Source organism: Sugiyamaella lignohabitans, chromosome A (genome assembly GCF_001640025.1).
Source record: "Sugiyamaella lignohabitans strain CBS 10342 chromosome A, complete sequence".
NCBI classification, from domain to species: domain Eukaryota; kingdom Fungi; phylum Ascomycota; class Dipodascomycetes; order Dipodascales; family Trichomonascaceae; genus Sugiyamaella; species Sugiyamaella lignohabitans.
The window spans coordinates 2,413,205-2,427,657 of record NC_031672.1 but is presented as its reverse complement, the minus strand read 5'-3'; the positions used below and the strand labels follow the sequence as shown (position 1 = coordinate 2,427,657).

General features: G+C 50.8%; 4 protein-coding genes across 4 annotated transcripts; 2 read left to right on the top strand and 2 right to left on the bottom strand.

The window, feature by feature from the left end:
- Positions 1-6,252: 6,252 nt before the first annotated feature.
- PFK26 (Pfk26p) lies at positions 6,253-8,529 on the top strand (the record flags this gene model as incomplete). The annotated part of the gene is made up of 1 exon (XM_018882730.1): positions 6,253-8,529. The coding sequence occupies one exon, from the start codon at positions 6,253-6,255 to the stop codon at positions 8,527-8,529; it is 2,277 nt and encodes a 758-aa protein (XP_018734990.1).
- Positions 8,530-9,275: 746 nt separating this feature from the next.
- Positions 9,276-10,016, top strand: SHY1 (Shy1p; the record flags this gene model as incomplete). Its single annotated transcript, XM_018882729.1, has 1 exon — positions 9,276-10,016. One exon carries the CDS (start codon positions 9,276-9,278, stop codon positions 10,014-10,016), a length of 741 nt encoding a protein of 246 aa, XP_018734989.1.
- On the bottom strand, positions 9,615-12,347 carry AWJ20_767 (putative metalloendopeptidase; the record flags this gene model as incomplete). Its single annotated transcript, XM_018882728.1, has 1 exon — positions 9,615-12,347. One exon carries the CDS (start codon positions 12,345-12,347, stop codon positions 9,615-9,617), a length of 2,733 nt encoding a protein of 910 aa, XP_018734988.1.
- Positions 12,348-12,771: 424 nt separating this feature from the next.
- On the bottom strand, positions 12,772-14,427 carry ICL2 (methylisocitrate lyase ICL2; the record flags this gene model as incomplete). The annotated part of the gene is made up of 1 exon (XM_018882727.1): positions 12,772-14,427. The coding sequence occupies one exon, from the start codon at positions 14,425-14,427 to the stop codon at positions 12,772-12,774; it is 1,656 nt and encodes a 551-aa protein (XP_018734987.1).
- Between the last annotated feature and the right edge of the window lie 26 nt (positions 14,428-14,453).

Genomic DNA, 14,453 nt, shown 5'->3' with positions numbered 1-14,453 from the left:
ACTCAATAGGAAAGACTTCGACTATCGGCTGCTTGCAGGTTTCTCTCTGACAGACGTATCTCGCGATCTTGCTTCGCTGAGGTCTGATTCTGACAGACTCCTCAACCAGCCGATAATAGAAGTCTTACCATCGCATTGGCATCCTGAGCCATGCGTCTCGACTAGAAACGGTACCACCAACCAACCACACTTGACCACTGGGAAACTCCGAACATAGACTCACCACACTTGACACGATTGAGGAACTGGGTACTGGGGTGAACTGACCCACTTTTAAGACTGTACTACTCTTTGTATCACCTCTTTAATAAACTAATCTGTACTTCTACCTCTTCACGGACTGCCTCCGGCGGCTGCGGCTCTGCCCCAGACCCCGTGGCTCCTGCTTCGCAGGAGTTGGCTGGGACCGTCACGGACCGCTGTCTGCCTCCGGCCGCTGGGGCAGAGCTCCTACTTCGCAGGAGATGGCCGGGACCGTCGACGCAACGACTCGAGCGCAGCGAGAGGAGCAGCGGGGTCTGGGGCGCAGCCCCAGCCGCCGGAGGCAGCTCGTCCCGTCACCCGAACAGTCAATACATTTATTAAGTGGTAATGCTAGTGGCCACCGCCAGGATGCTGGTTTTTCATGTTCTCTATGGCCGCCTCGTTCGTGGACTGTGACCACTGGCATATCGTGCACCGCAGCTTGTATCCCCAGGCTATGGGAATCAGGGGGACGAAACAGATGGTGAAGAACTTTCTTTCTTTGTACGCCATCACTGCCACATTGTGGCAGTGGGGACAGTAGAACCGGTTCTGGATGTATTTGTTGATGGGACCGCCAAAGTCGTTTGCTGGTTCATGCTGTTAGTGAGCTGAATGAGAGCCAAAGAGAACGGGCATATCTCCACGAATCCAGGGAGAATCTGGTCAGTTGAAAAACCGGAACACAGTTCAATCGAACTGAGTCTTTCTAATGAACTTTATTCTTTGAAATATCAAATGTGGAATCAGAAGCCATAGCCAGTTCACCACTGTCAAAGCCCCTGGAGCTCACAATTGCAAGTTGCACAGCCCACTCATGTGCCAGGGAACAACATCTGGAGCACGCGGATGAAACCAGAACCCGAGGAACATCTGACCTTCGACCCAATGCCGTTACTTACCACCAAACGTGAAAAAAATAGGAATCATGGCTAATATCAGTTTCTATCACCGGAGAGGAATGAGGATCATATTTCAGGCTGGAAACAGGTCGTATCTTTTGTTTGGAGGCTAGGGTTGGCGTCACCCGATCAGGGTTCAGGGGTGCAGTTTCACCCGCTTTATTGCTACGGCTGCTCATCGGATGCATGCACTTTATGGTTATCAGTCTATCGCGTCACGTGATGTTTCAGGGGGAGAATCCGTGTCCCGCTCATGTCTGTCAGATTTGAACTTCTGATCTATCTACGGTAAGTAGAGTCTTTATCGTGATATTTACTAATCAATGTCTCTAGACAGTCTTGAATACCGCTCAATTGACTTGCAAGATATACGGGTTGTACTTTCCCCGCTGAATCCTGACTCTATACACTAACCAATCAACAGTTGTATCAAACAACCAGTCTCACCTCTTACAATTCAACAGGTTTTGGAGAAAATGGCACTCCAGCAAAAAAACAAGAGCAATTGTCACGACAAAAACTATGAAAGAAGTGCCAAATTCTATGACCGAACCCCTGGTTCTTCACCGGGTCAATCCACACTTCACCACCGCTGACACAGCCCCTGATCCAGCCAACTCCTACCCAGGCTTTCTGGGGCCAATTAACCACCTACCCGTCTCCGGGCCTATTTCCAGGGCGGCCACTGCCTCCGGCGGCTGGGGCTGCGCCCCAGACCCCGTAGCTCCTGCTTCGCAGGAGAAATGGACCGTCGACGCAACGACTCGAGCGAAGCGAGAGGAGCAACCAGGGTCTGGGGCGGAGCCCCAGCCGCCGGAGGCAGGCCCCCCCAGCAGGTACCGCTGGCGGACGCATCTTTTACGATTTCACGTTTTTGTATGTGGTAAATCCATGGCAGCGGATCCCAGCGACAGCATTCCAGTCTTTGTTTAGCCGGAGCCCAGTGGGTGAGGTGGTTCGTAATTTCGCTCATTCCCAGGCTAAAGTTTGACTTTGTGGCCACTGTCGTGGCATGGACAAACTTTATTATATGGCCGGACGACGGGTGTGGTTGCGGTGGTTGACAAGGAGACAGAGACAAAGCTAAATTGATGAAATTCTATTTGGCGGAGCGAATGAAAAGAATGTGCTTAACCACTGTGAAACAGTGGTGCCGGTCGCGGGACCTGGTGTCTCGGACAGCCTTGCTGCCTGCCTCGTAATTGGATTGTGAAACTTTCATGTTTTTAAGCTTTATTGACCAGGCTATGAAAACCAAACCTAGTCGCATCAAATAAGGGAACTAGCTCATTATTGCTATCCACCGTCTACACCCCTACTGGCTTATTATAAAAGCACACCATCACCCCTCTCTCGCACTTTCCAATCCCATCTGGTCCTACCAACAATGAAATTTACAAACACACTCGTCGCTGCCACCCTCGTCGCTCTCGCTACCGCTGCCGACAGCAGTGCTGCCGCTTCGACCGTCACAAAAAGTGGTAAGTAAACACACACAGGGGAACGGGGGTGTGCCTCCGGCGGCTGGGGCTCCGCCCCAGACCCTGGTTGCTCCTCTCGCTGCGCTCGAGTCGTTGCGTCGCCGGTCCGGGAAATCTCCTGCGAAGCAGGAGCAGCCAGGGTCTGGGGCGGAGCCCCAGCCGCCGGAGGCACACCCGGTTGACAGGTTCTAACAGGGATACAGTTGCCGCCAGTGACGCCAGTTCGGGGTCGACAGTCACTAAAGTGGTCTCGAACACTACCGAGTCGACTGTGACCAAATCTGCTGCTGCCAGCGGTTCGGCCAGTGAGACTGGCTCGGTTTCAAAGACTGGTTCGGCCAGCGAGACCGCTACCGGGTCTACAGTGACTAAAACCATGAGTGGATCCTCGACAGCTGCTGCCTCGACCAGTGCCGCTGCCACCACCAGCTCTGCCAGTGGTGCCCACGGTCTCGAGGTGCCATTCGGCCTTGCCATGGTCGTCGGTCTTATTTCAGCACTGCTCTAATTTTCTCGTTTATTACTGCTACCCATTAGTTTTCTGTGATATATATATTATTTTACACAACGACCTTATGGGACCGTCAGGGGGGTCGTCTGCCTCCGGCGGCTGGGGCTCCGCCCCAGACCCTGGTTGCTCCTGCTTCGCAGGAGTTGGCCGGGACGTCGACGAAACCGACTCGAGCGCAGCGAGAGGAGCCACGGGGTCTGGGGCAGAGCCCCAGCCGCCGGAGGCAGGTCTGTTTACTAGAGGGCAAGGGTCGCGGGGTTTTTCCGGGTCGTGCATGGTGGTTTATCCGGACAGTGGAGCTGGATGCAGTCGGGGAGATAGTAAGGGGGGCCGAGGGGGGTATGCTGCGGGGCTGAGAGCTAAAATTAGAGGTTAAGTGGGAGGTTGAGCAGCCTGATAAGGGGGATTGACAGCCGGTAGCAGCTCAACAGTGGCTATCTAGCACGTACAGCAGACCCACGAGGACGCTAAGATAACGAACGAGCATACAGCAGCAGCAGCAGCAGCAGCGGGGGTATCAGGTCAAGCAGTCGCTAAGGTAGCAGGAGAAGAAGCAGCAGCACCAGCAACAGCAGCAGGGTTTGAAACAGGGGTGGTTAAAGGGGCTGTTTAGGGAGGTTGTTTCTGCATTAGGCCTGTTTGGGCAATATTGGCAGCTGGCGTGGCACAATTTATTTATTTATTACAGACTGGTGCGGTCCCAGCAGGCGCAACAACACGAGTTGGGTGGTGTTGTGTCTCTCCTGGACCAAACTTTGTTGAGTGTTGAGGCTGAGGTTGAGATTGGAACTGAGGGGTAGTTAAGTGGCCCACCAGCGAGGCTCGAGCCGAGACTGCATTTGTCACTAGTAGCCTGCCAATTCAGTCTCTGTACCCAGTCTAAAAAATCAGTATACAGACAGTTTACAGTTTGCAGTCTATCTACAGAACAGCCTTGAGACAGCCTGCCTAACATGAAACAACATCCTAACTCATATCAAATGAAAATATATTGACTGGTAATAACAGTCAACAATTAGAAGTAATAACACAGCTGTAATTGAGACAGATCATGAACTATACGCACTTATAACAATTGTGAGTATCAATTGGACTACGACTGGTCCAGTCACTGGTCAGTCACTGATCCAAAGACTCAGTTACACCTGCTGGCTGATAAGAAACCGACCTGTTACGTTAATCCATCACTCTCAATATAGCACTAGCACTTTCACTGTAGCACTAGCACTCTCACTAGCACTAGCACTAGCACTAGCTCTAGAAGTCTCTTATCACTTATCTTATCATTATAAGTATCGATATTACTACTTCTACTTCTATCAATAGCACTATCACTACTCAATTGATGGTGACAGGACTGGGTGATCTGGCGACGATACAGGGGTAATCCACGCCAAAAACGGCAATATAATCCAGATTTGGCAGCGATAGTGGCCGCTGCGCATTCCAGGGCTCAAAACGAGGCCAATCGGCCTATTATCCTATCGCAACCCTTATCTCCCACGTGCTTTAGGTATTAAATTATCCGGATTCGGCATACTCGTGCGTCCGCGACGTCATTCTAACTGGTCCCGCTCATCATCCATGCATTTACCTGCCTACGCTCTAACGGCTGGCCGGGTCGTTCTCCGAGGGGTCGGATGCTGCCTCCGGCGGCTGGGGCGCTGCCCCAGACCCCGTGGCTCCTGCTTCGCAGGAGATTTCGCCGGGGACCCCCCAAGAAACGACTCGAGCGAAGCGAGAGGAGCAACCAGGGTCTGGGGCGGAGCCCCAGCGGCCGGAGGCAGCACCCCCCTCCCCCCGTGCAGCCGCTCGTTGGCGGGTGCCGTTCTGGGAAGCGGTGTTGAAACCCACATGCATCTAATATCGATCACCAGACTGGCTTAAAAAAAATTGGCTGACGGACGGATTTAAGTCGCAGGAGCACCGACCGGGCCTGATTTTACTTACCTTCCTTTATCAACCTACCCAAACCCGGTGCACCTACTGAATTTTTTTTTTCTTTCCCGCTCTTGTGGTTGGTTGTGTGGCCTTATTCTATTACACATTCTCACTCACGCTCGACATCTCCATTGGCTGAGTTATTGGCTGAATTATTGGCTGAATTATTGACTGGATTGGCTGAACTGTTTGTTGAACTATTTGCTGAACTGTGGTTGCTGTTGTTATTGGACCCGGATCTCAGACTAGTTCCGGTTTGTTTATTTTTCGTTTCAACCTCTTTAGTACTATACTAGCAGCAGCAGCAGCAGGCTGGCTGGTGCGATTGCTGATTGACATTGTTTTGTTGGCGCGGTGTGTCAAGTGACTGACCGTTAAGTGACTGATTAGCAGCCAACTGTGCCTGATCTGACTTACCGACTGACCTAACCGGGCAACGCTTGTCAGTGACTGAATAATAAATAAAATAATATATATCGTCCCGGCGATATCGACGACATCTATCGAGCAATCCCAGAATCACTGATTAACAATCATTATCTACGAGCATCAATCGACATTATTCAGCCTGGATTATTATTAATATTTTGGTCCTGATTATCTCGTTTCGATTTTGTTTTCTACTGTGATTATAGATTTTTTTAGAACCTGAGGTTCGTGCTTCTGTTTCTGGATATACCCAGTTGTAAGCTTTACGTCATCCACATCAACTACTGTTTGAACGTCGCTTCGTCTTAGTTATTCGACATCCATCCAGTTTGTGAATCCACCAACTGACTGAGTTCTTTGGAAGTTAGTTGCTGGTCAGCTGATACAACATATTCTCTGCGATACTCTGGTACATCACCTCGCTTGGATTAAGTAAGTGGCCGCTGCTGCTGCCTCCCTTCGCTTGATTAAAGTTTAACGCTTATCGGTGTTTGGTAGAACCGGTGCAAGATAACTAACTGGCTGTCTTCCAGAACTTGCCGGTTAGTTTAAATTGTCCATTTGGTTGGGTTTTTGTCTGTAATTTGACGCTTTACTATTGGTGATAGTATAGCGGCTTTGACTACTAATAGTAGTATTACTGAACTATTAGTGAGCTGTTACTGAACTATCAGTGAGTTGTTACTGAGCTATTAGGGAGCTGTTATATCACTAAGCTGTTATTGGCTGTTTAGAACTTCGAGATATGTTCAAAGCAACTCCAGGAATGGCCTCTTCTCTTCCCGCTACTGACAGATCTGGGTCTGTCTCACCCACTTCTCCTGTTATAAACCCTGCTACAGATGTCCCTGAGAGACCACCACCTCCTTCTGAGTCTCTGACTCCAACTGCCAATGCAACTGCAACTGCCATTACAGTAGATGAGTCGGTCATTTCCAGTGTTCCATCGTCTGGCGTAGTGGCTCCCGGAGTTGGTGGCATTGATGAGGTTCCTATTTCAGGTGCCGGATCCACTTCTTCACAATCTCAATCTCCAACTTCGACGTCTCCATCGTCAAATCCATCTCCTGGAATCCCGACTTTAGGAAGGAAACAGTCGCTTTCTACTACAAATCCCACTTTCAATAGTCGGCCTCCTTCCGATACCCCGGTGGTATCCTATACAAACTCTCCTAAAGAACCACCTCTTGGAGGAACCCATTCTGCCGACAATTCTGGCAAGAATTCGCCAAGGAACGTATCTACAACCTCGATTCCTAACCTATCTCTACCGCAAAGACGGGCTACCACTCTTGATGTGCCCGGTCTGACCAGATCCAAGGTGTCTCCTGATGGTAAAATCGCTGCTAGAGATATCGAGTCGAAGCTTGTAATTGTCATGGTGGGTCTTCCTGCCAGAGGTAAATCCTACGTCACCAAGAAATTATGCCGATATCTCAATTGGCAACAGCATGAAACAAAAATTTTCAACGTCGGCAACACCCGACGAAAGGCCAATCAACATGTCGGTCCTGCCAACAGACCATTACCAGATGTCAAGTGCGATGTCGACCCAAACCATTATAAACATCACGATGCTTCTGAAGCTGAAGTCCAAGCAGCATCTGCTGCTGAAGAAGCTGGTGCTCCTGAAACCCAATCAGCTGATTTCTTTTCTCCTGATAACGACAAGACGTTTCAGCTTCGTGAACAGTGGGCCATGGATACACTTGAAGAGCTGCTAGATTTCATTCTCGAAGGAAACGGCAGTGTAGGCATTTTAGATGCTACTAACACGACAGTAGCTCGTCGTCGTAAGGTGTTTGACCGTGTTAAAGAACGCAGTGGTGGTCTTCTCAAAGTACTATATCTCGAGAGTATCTGTACCCGGTCAGATATTATTGAAGCCAATATTCGTTTGAAGCTGTCTGGTCCCGATTATAAAGACATGGATCCACAGGTGGCTATTAAAGATTTTGTCCAGCGAATGCACAACTACGAAAAAGCATATGAGACTATTTCTGCCGCAGAAGAGGCTAATGAACAGTTTCAATATGTAAAGATGATTAATGTCGGACAAAAGGTTGTTTGTGCCAATATCCAGGGCTTTTTAGCTGGCCAAGCCGTGTTCTTCTTACTCAATTTCAACCTTGCCGAACGACAGATCTGGATCACTCGTCATGGAGAGTCTGAAGATAATGCACTTGGCAGAATCGGCGGTGATGCTCCTTTGACTGAGCGTGGTAGAAAGTTTGCCAAAGCACTCAGTCGATTTATGGATTTCCAGAAAACAGAATTTCGACGTCGTCAATTAGCAAGATTTGCTGAGAGCGTAAGAATCCTTGAAAAAGAAGGGTCTCAACCAACCACGCCGCTTAACGAGCCTGAAGAGCCTCATTTCTGTACATGGACCAGTATGCTACGACGAAGTGTAGAAACAGCAGACTACTTTGACGAAGAGCATTTCGATGTCAAGGAGTTCCGAATGCTCAACGAGCTCGGTGCTGGTATCTGTGATGGCATGACATACTCTGAAATCAAAGAGAAGTTCCCACAAGAATACGGAGCACGAGTCAGCGACAAGATCAGATACAGGTACCCTGGTATTGGAGGCGAGTCGTATCTTGACGTCATCAACCGTCTACGACCTGTGATTGTTGAAATGGAGCGAATGACCGACAACTGTGTGATCATCTGTCACCGAGTAGTAGCGCGAGTTCTGCTGGCGTATTTCATGAATCTCGGCCGTGAGGCCATTGGCGACCTCGACGTGCCTCTTCACACTCTGTACGTTCTCGAACCGAAACCATACGGCGTCGACTGGGCCCTCTACGAATACAACGAGGAAACCGACTGGTTCTACCGCATGCCCAAGGGCAACCTCAGAGACCAGAACGACATCCCCGCGTCCATGCACCTCAAAAACCGCGCCTTCAGCGTCGTGGCCACGGCCTCGGAAAACGACCAGAAAAAGCTCGAGCAGCTCCGCGACAAATTCAAAAACACCACAGTCTCCGCCACCGGCCCGGCCCCTAGAAGATAGTCTCTACACATCCCACAACCTAATTCTATTTAATATTTATTATCCCACATCCACCCCCTCCCCCGCCTGCCTCCGGCGGCTGGGGCTCCGCCCCAGACCCTGGTTGCTCCTGCTTCGCAGGAGATTCACCGCGATCTCCAGTGCATACGCAGGGTGGGCGCTGCCTCCCGCAGCTGGGGCGCTGCCCCAGACCCCGTGGCTCCTTTCGCTGCTCTCAAGTCGTTATGTGGGGCTCCCCTGAAAAACTCCTGCGCAGCAGGAGCCACCAGGGTCTGGGGCGGAGCCCCAGCCGCCGGAGGCACACCGATCGTCCGTGCATACGCAGGGCCGACCCTGCATCCACCACCTCGCTCCCGACTCCGCTCGCTTAACTCGAGTAGCTACCCGGGACACCCCCAAGAGTCTCCTGCGAAGCAGGAGCTCCGGGGTCTGGGGCAGCGCCCCAGCCGCCGGAGGCAGACCAGCGCCGCACGGCCCGCGGCGGAAGAGTTTGATGGTGAAGATGCGAGGATGATCTGATGTTGGAGGTAGAGGAGAGAATGAGTTTGGCACGGATGTTTTGTTTTAGAGGGCAGGTTGTTGGGGCCGGGCCAAGGTTTGGATTGGCTGTTGGTAGGAGGGGAGTTCATTTGAGTGCAGTTCGCGGGGCGAAGACGTCAATTGTGGATTGGAAGCCGATCAAGTCGAAGACGAAACAGGAGACCAGGGGGACTCGAAATAACGTTTTTCTCGGGTTATTGTGTTTGATGCCGGTGATCTCGTTTGGTCTGGGTACATGGCAGGTCAAGAGATTGAAATGGAAACAGGATCTGATTGCACGAGCCGAGAACAGTCTGGCTCTGCCAACACTGCCGCTGCCGCCAGTGGTGAACCCGAGTATTGCGGATAAAGAGTTTGATTTCCGAAGAGTCACTGTTACTGGAACGTTCCGACACGACCAGGAAATGCTCGTGGCACCTAGATTATATGAAGGTGAAGACGGATACTATGTTCTGACTCCGTTAGAACGGAAGAATGGGTCGAAACTGCTGATATTCCGAGGCTGGATTGCCAAGAGATTTAAAGAACAATCATCGCGACCAGAATCACTTGTTCAGGGCGAGCAGACTATTGAGTGTATGTTGAGACAAAAACCTGCCAAGAATTTTTTCACACCACCTGATGAGCCAGAGAAGGGCAACTATTACTTCATGAGTATTGACGACATGGCTGCCAGTACCGGAAGTCAACCTGTATATATCCAAGCACTTGAGAACCTGACATACGACGGTCGCGAAGTGTACCCCGAGATTCTCGTTCGTCGAGGAATTCCTATTGGCAAGCCTCCTAAAGTGGAGTTCCGCAACACCCATTTCCAGTACATCGTCACCTGGTACGGGCTGTCGGCACTCACCACGGCCATGCTCTTCATCCTGTTCAAACAGCGCCAGGCGCCCAAATTCAGCACCAGCTCGAAACTGGCCCACGCTCGCAGTCTCGATCGATAGCCTGTATATTTTCTGTAAATAGTCTAATTTATACGATTGTACACAATCCCGATGGAAATGGTCCATGCCTGGTGCTGTTAGTTTCTGCCGGGGGGAGTGTGCCTCCGGCGGCTGGGGCTCCGCCCCAGACCCCGCTGCTCCTCTCGCTTCGCTCGAGTCGGGCGTCGGGGAGCCAGAAGAGCGGGTTTTTGGCGGACCAACACGGTCCAAGCCGCTCGCGAAGCGAGCACAACGGGGTCTGGGGCAGCGCCCCAGCCGCCGGAGGCATCGTGCCCCTTCCGTACTTACACCGATGTTACCGTAGAGGCCAGCCAGTTGGTAGCCAGTGGGTGCGATGAGCTCGTGGACTCCGCCGCCTGTGGAGTTGCCGTAGACAGGGCTGCGGCGATGGGAGGTGATGATTTGTGCTCCGTCGACCCATGCTCCGGTTCGGACCATGAGTCCGACGAGGGTTTCGCCTGCTTCGAGAGGGAAGTCGTTCGGTTTACCGCCTTGTTTGCCAAAGAGGGTTGAAGACCCGTCGAAAAAGAATAGCTCGATTCCGTCGAGTGCTCGGCCGGCAAACACGCGAATGGCTCGGATTTGAGCTTGTCCTCCGGGTGGGAAGAGCGTGACGGTTTCGTCACCACTGCCTCCACCGAGCTTATTCGACAGCAATCCTGGTGATTGCAGTCCGGGAATCACTACTGTACGACTGGTTTGGCCAAACTCTTCAATAGTAACTTGCTGTTCGCCGACACTGAGAATCTCCAGCTTAATTTTCTTATCGCTGGATCGATACTTTTCAGGAATATGGCTTCGCAACTCGCTTTCTAGAAGATATACTTCGGTTTGAGGCCGGTCGGGAAACTCGAGGTGTCCGCGACATTGTCCGTCTACATGGATCTCGACAAGGTAAATACCACTGTCGGATCTGGCAAACGAACCCATTTCAACGGGATACACATTGGGTTTAGACGCCTGGCGAACTGGTTCCTCATCAGGGTTTCTAAATCCAGGATGAAATCTAAATCGTAGAGCATCCAATCGATGCCATCCACATTCATCTTTAGGCAGTGCCAAATGCAGTCCAGGACTGTTGGTTCGGGCACAAAATGCCTCTCGCGTCATAAATGACCGATTCCAGGTGATATAATCTCGTAACATGACTCCATATGGCTGGTGAGGACACCCTAAAAGATGGCCTATCTCGTGCATAAACGCACCCTGGCCAATATTACACGCTTCCCACGAAGTACCAGACTGGTTGGAATCGTTGGCAACTTGAGTAGTATCGGTTCGAGTATCGTCCATAAACGCAGGAACAATCTCTTCAATACTGCTAGGCCATGAATGACATGCGTGACTGCCGAAAATTGCCAGTCGAATGTCACCCGATCCACCACCCAGTGCAGCATGACCCAGCACCAGTTTCTGTTGAGGATCCCAATGAGTATCGGCAAAAATAACCGCTGCGTGTACAGGATGACCCGAATCAAATGGTCCTCCATGTGCTTTTAAAGCATCAAGAGCAATTCCAAACAGCGAACCAGTGTCATTACCATGGGGATTCTGCTGGGCTCGGTTCGGGTCACGGATCTCAGCTACAGTCTTTTCTGACCTGACAATATGAATCTTGGCTGTAGTTCGACAGTCTTTACCTCGTACTGATAAAGTATCAGGCAAAAACTCTTCATAAAGTCTAAACGATCTGTGGCCAAACCCATTACGGTTCATTTGTTCATGTGTGAAACACGACATCATATACCCAGCCAACCGGACTTTTTTCACCAGAAGGTCTAAACCATTACCCTCTTTGTCTCGTTTGTACTTTGGAGAATCGAATTCTCCTTTACTATCTTTACCAAGAACAATACAGAAATGAACTGGCGGGTCCTGTAACAGAGGGACATAATTCAGTTCCAGAACTGACGACACTTCCTGTCCGCCAGTAGCCCCAGGACCCTCATAAACAAATCTGACTCTATTCCAGCCAGGTTCGAGATGGATAATGGCTTTAAAAATGCCATCCGACACTGGAAATCTTTGGCTTGGAAAGCTGTTCAAATGGTGATAAATAAGAATTGAACCGTCGAACTGAGTATTAGCAGGCCCTGCCCCACCATGGGTCAAAAACAGACGCTGATGAACCGTCTCGCCACTTGAAATATTCAGAAATCGCGGTCTCAATCCGGCATCTCCAGATCCTCCCGAAAACACCTTCTGATCCTGATTCGACTGAGGTCTGGTGCTATTATTAATCGGAGGTGGTGGTCCAGGAGGGTGTCCAGGAACCTCATGAACTCCCATACTCGCAACAGGCTTGTCGTTATTATGATGGCGTCGAAACATATCTACACCCAAATCAATCCACAAGCAACTTCTTCTTCTACTACAAAACAGCAGACACAACTACCAGCTGCGCCCCTAACATGAACTAGCCAGCTGGAAATTGCGAAACAAGGTTTATTTATATCTTACTACTCAAGGCGGGTCCCTCTGCAACAGGGATCATGCTCGCCGATCGCGACCGATCGCTATACCGGGTGCGATGCCCGCTGCAGGGACCGCTGGCCCTGCGTCCAGTTCCGGGGATGGGAACCTGCCTCCGGCGGCTGGGGCTGCGCCCCAGACCCCCCGGCTCCTCTCGCTGCGCTCGAGTCGGCCTGTCGACGGTCCCAGGAATCTCCTGCGAAGCAGGAGCTACGGGGTCTGGGGCGGAGCCCCAGCCGCCGGAGGCATTGACCCCCCTGGAAGTGAAAAAAACGGTTATATTTTAAGAGAACTGGCTTTCGGTGGAGCCCTCGCCAGTGCTGGAGGTGCTGGAGGAGCCGCTGACGACAGAGGTTTGGATGCTTTCGGCGTAGTCGGCGCCGGACCATTTCTGGTGGGTCAGGACGTCGCAGCCAGACTCTTTTTCTTTGGATTGTACGAGGTCCACGTATGCTTTCATGCCGTCGGTTTTGAATGCTTGTGAGAGTTGCCAGGTGGCTAGGGCGTTGGTGTGCAGACCAGCGAGTGAAATCAGTTGAAGAACAAATCCGGCTTTGCCAAGTTCGAATACAAACTCTTTCAAGTCCTTGTCGGTGAATCCCTGTGCGCTCCAGTTGAAACTGGGCGATAGGTTGTACACAAGCCACTTTCCAGGGAACTTTTCGTGGATTTTGGCGGCAAAAGACTTGGCTTGCTCGAGATTGGGTGTCTTGGTCTCCAACCAGAGAAGGTCGGCGTATGGTGCAAATGCAAGGGATCGCTTGATAGCGGGGTCCATACCAGACTTCACTGCGTAGTAACCTTCACGGGTCTTAGGAGCGTCCCAGTCGAAAAACACTTCGTGGCCAACAATGTCACGAGCAATTTGTCGGGCTTTGAAGTTGGATTTACCCTTGGCTTGCTCGAGATAACTCTCAATCTTATCAGATTTACCCACTTTAGTCAGCTCGGCGGTCACTGCCTCGTCAAAAGTCACTAATTTGACGCTCTTGGTCCAGGAAATCTCAACAGCATCCACTTCAGAACCAGTCTTTCCAGACTGTTCAGCATCACGAATAGCTTCAGCCAGAGGAATAATAGGTTCAGTGACTCCGAGAATGAATTCATGGTCGGATGGATCAACTGCACTGCTCAATAAAGTAGACGACTCCGAGTCGGTACGAGCAATTACCAAGTTCGAAGTACCCATGATATCCCATTGCATTCTAGTGGCAATCAGTCTGGAAATATGTGTCGAGGTGGGTACAATAATCTTACCAGCCAAATGACCACACTTTTTACCACCGTGCATTTGATCCTCCAGATGAACAGCAGCAGCTCCTCTCTCAGCAAAAAGTTTAGCCAGTTTCATGACCGACCCAGTTCCACCGTGGCCTGTATCACCATCAGCAATGATAGGACGTAAGTAATCTATACGGCCCTTACCAGCGGCAATACGGGCCTCTTTCTGTTCAGCACTGAGACCAATCCACTCGTGCCAGGCCTTCTTATCATGTAATTGCTGAGCTCGGAACAGTCGTTCCACCTGGTTAGGAACCGTGTCATAAGGATAATCACCAAAATCTGGCGACACCTCGTGAGTAGTAGTCAATAATGATGAACAGGCCCAGCCCGAAACATATAAAACTTCCTGATTAGCAGCCGACTGGGTCATTTGAACAGGATCTACTGATCCAATTGTATGTACAGGCTTTCCTTCTCTAGCTCTTTCCGTGAACAAATTAAACAGTTTTTCGGCCTGAACCGACGAAGGGTACTGAATAGGAAGAGTTCCTCGGTGAATAGCGACTTTACGAGCGTCGTAAGGACGACAGATGTCCTTATATCTGGGGGTAGCCCACCATTTCTCGATCTCCTCGATCTGTGAGTTGAGATACTCAGTCTCTTCCTGCGGAGTGGGATATGGGAACTTGGACAGGGTGGATAAAGGGCGGCTCATTTGCGACACACGAGTGGACTTAAGGC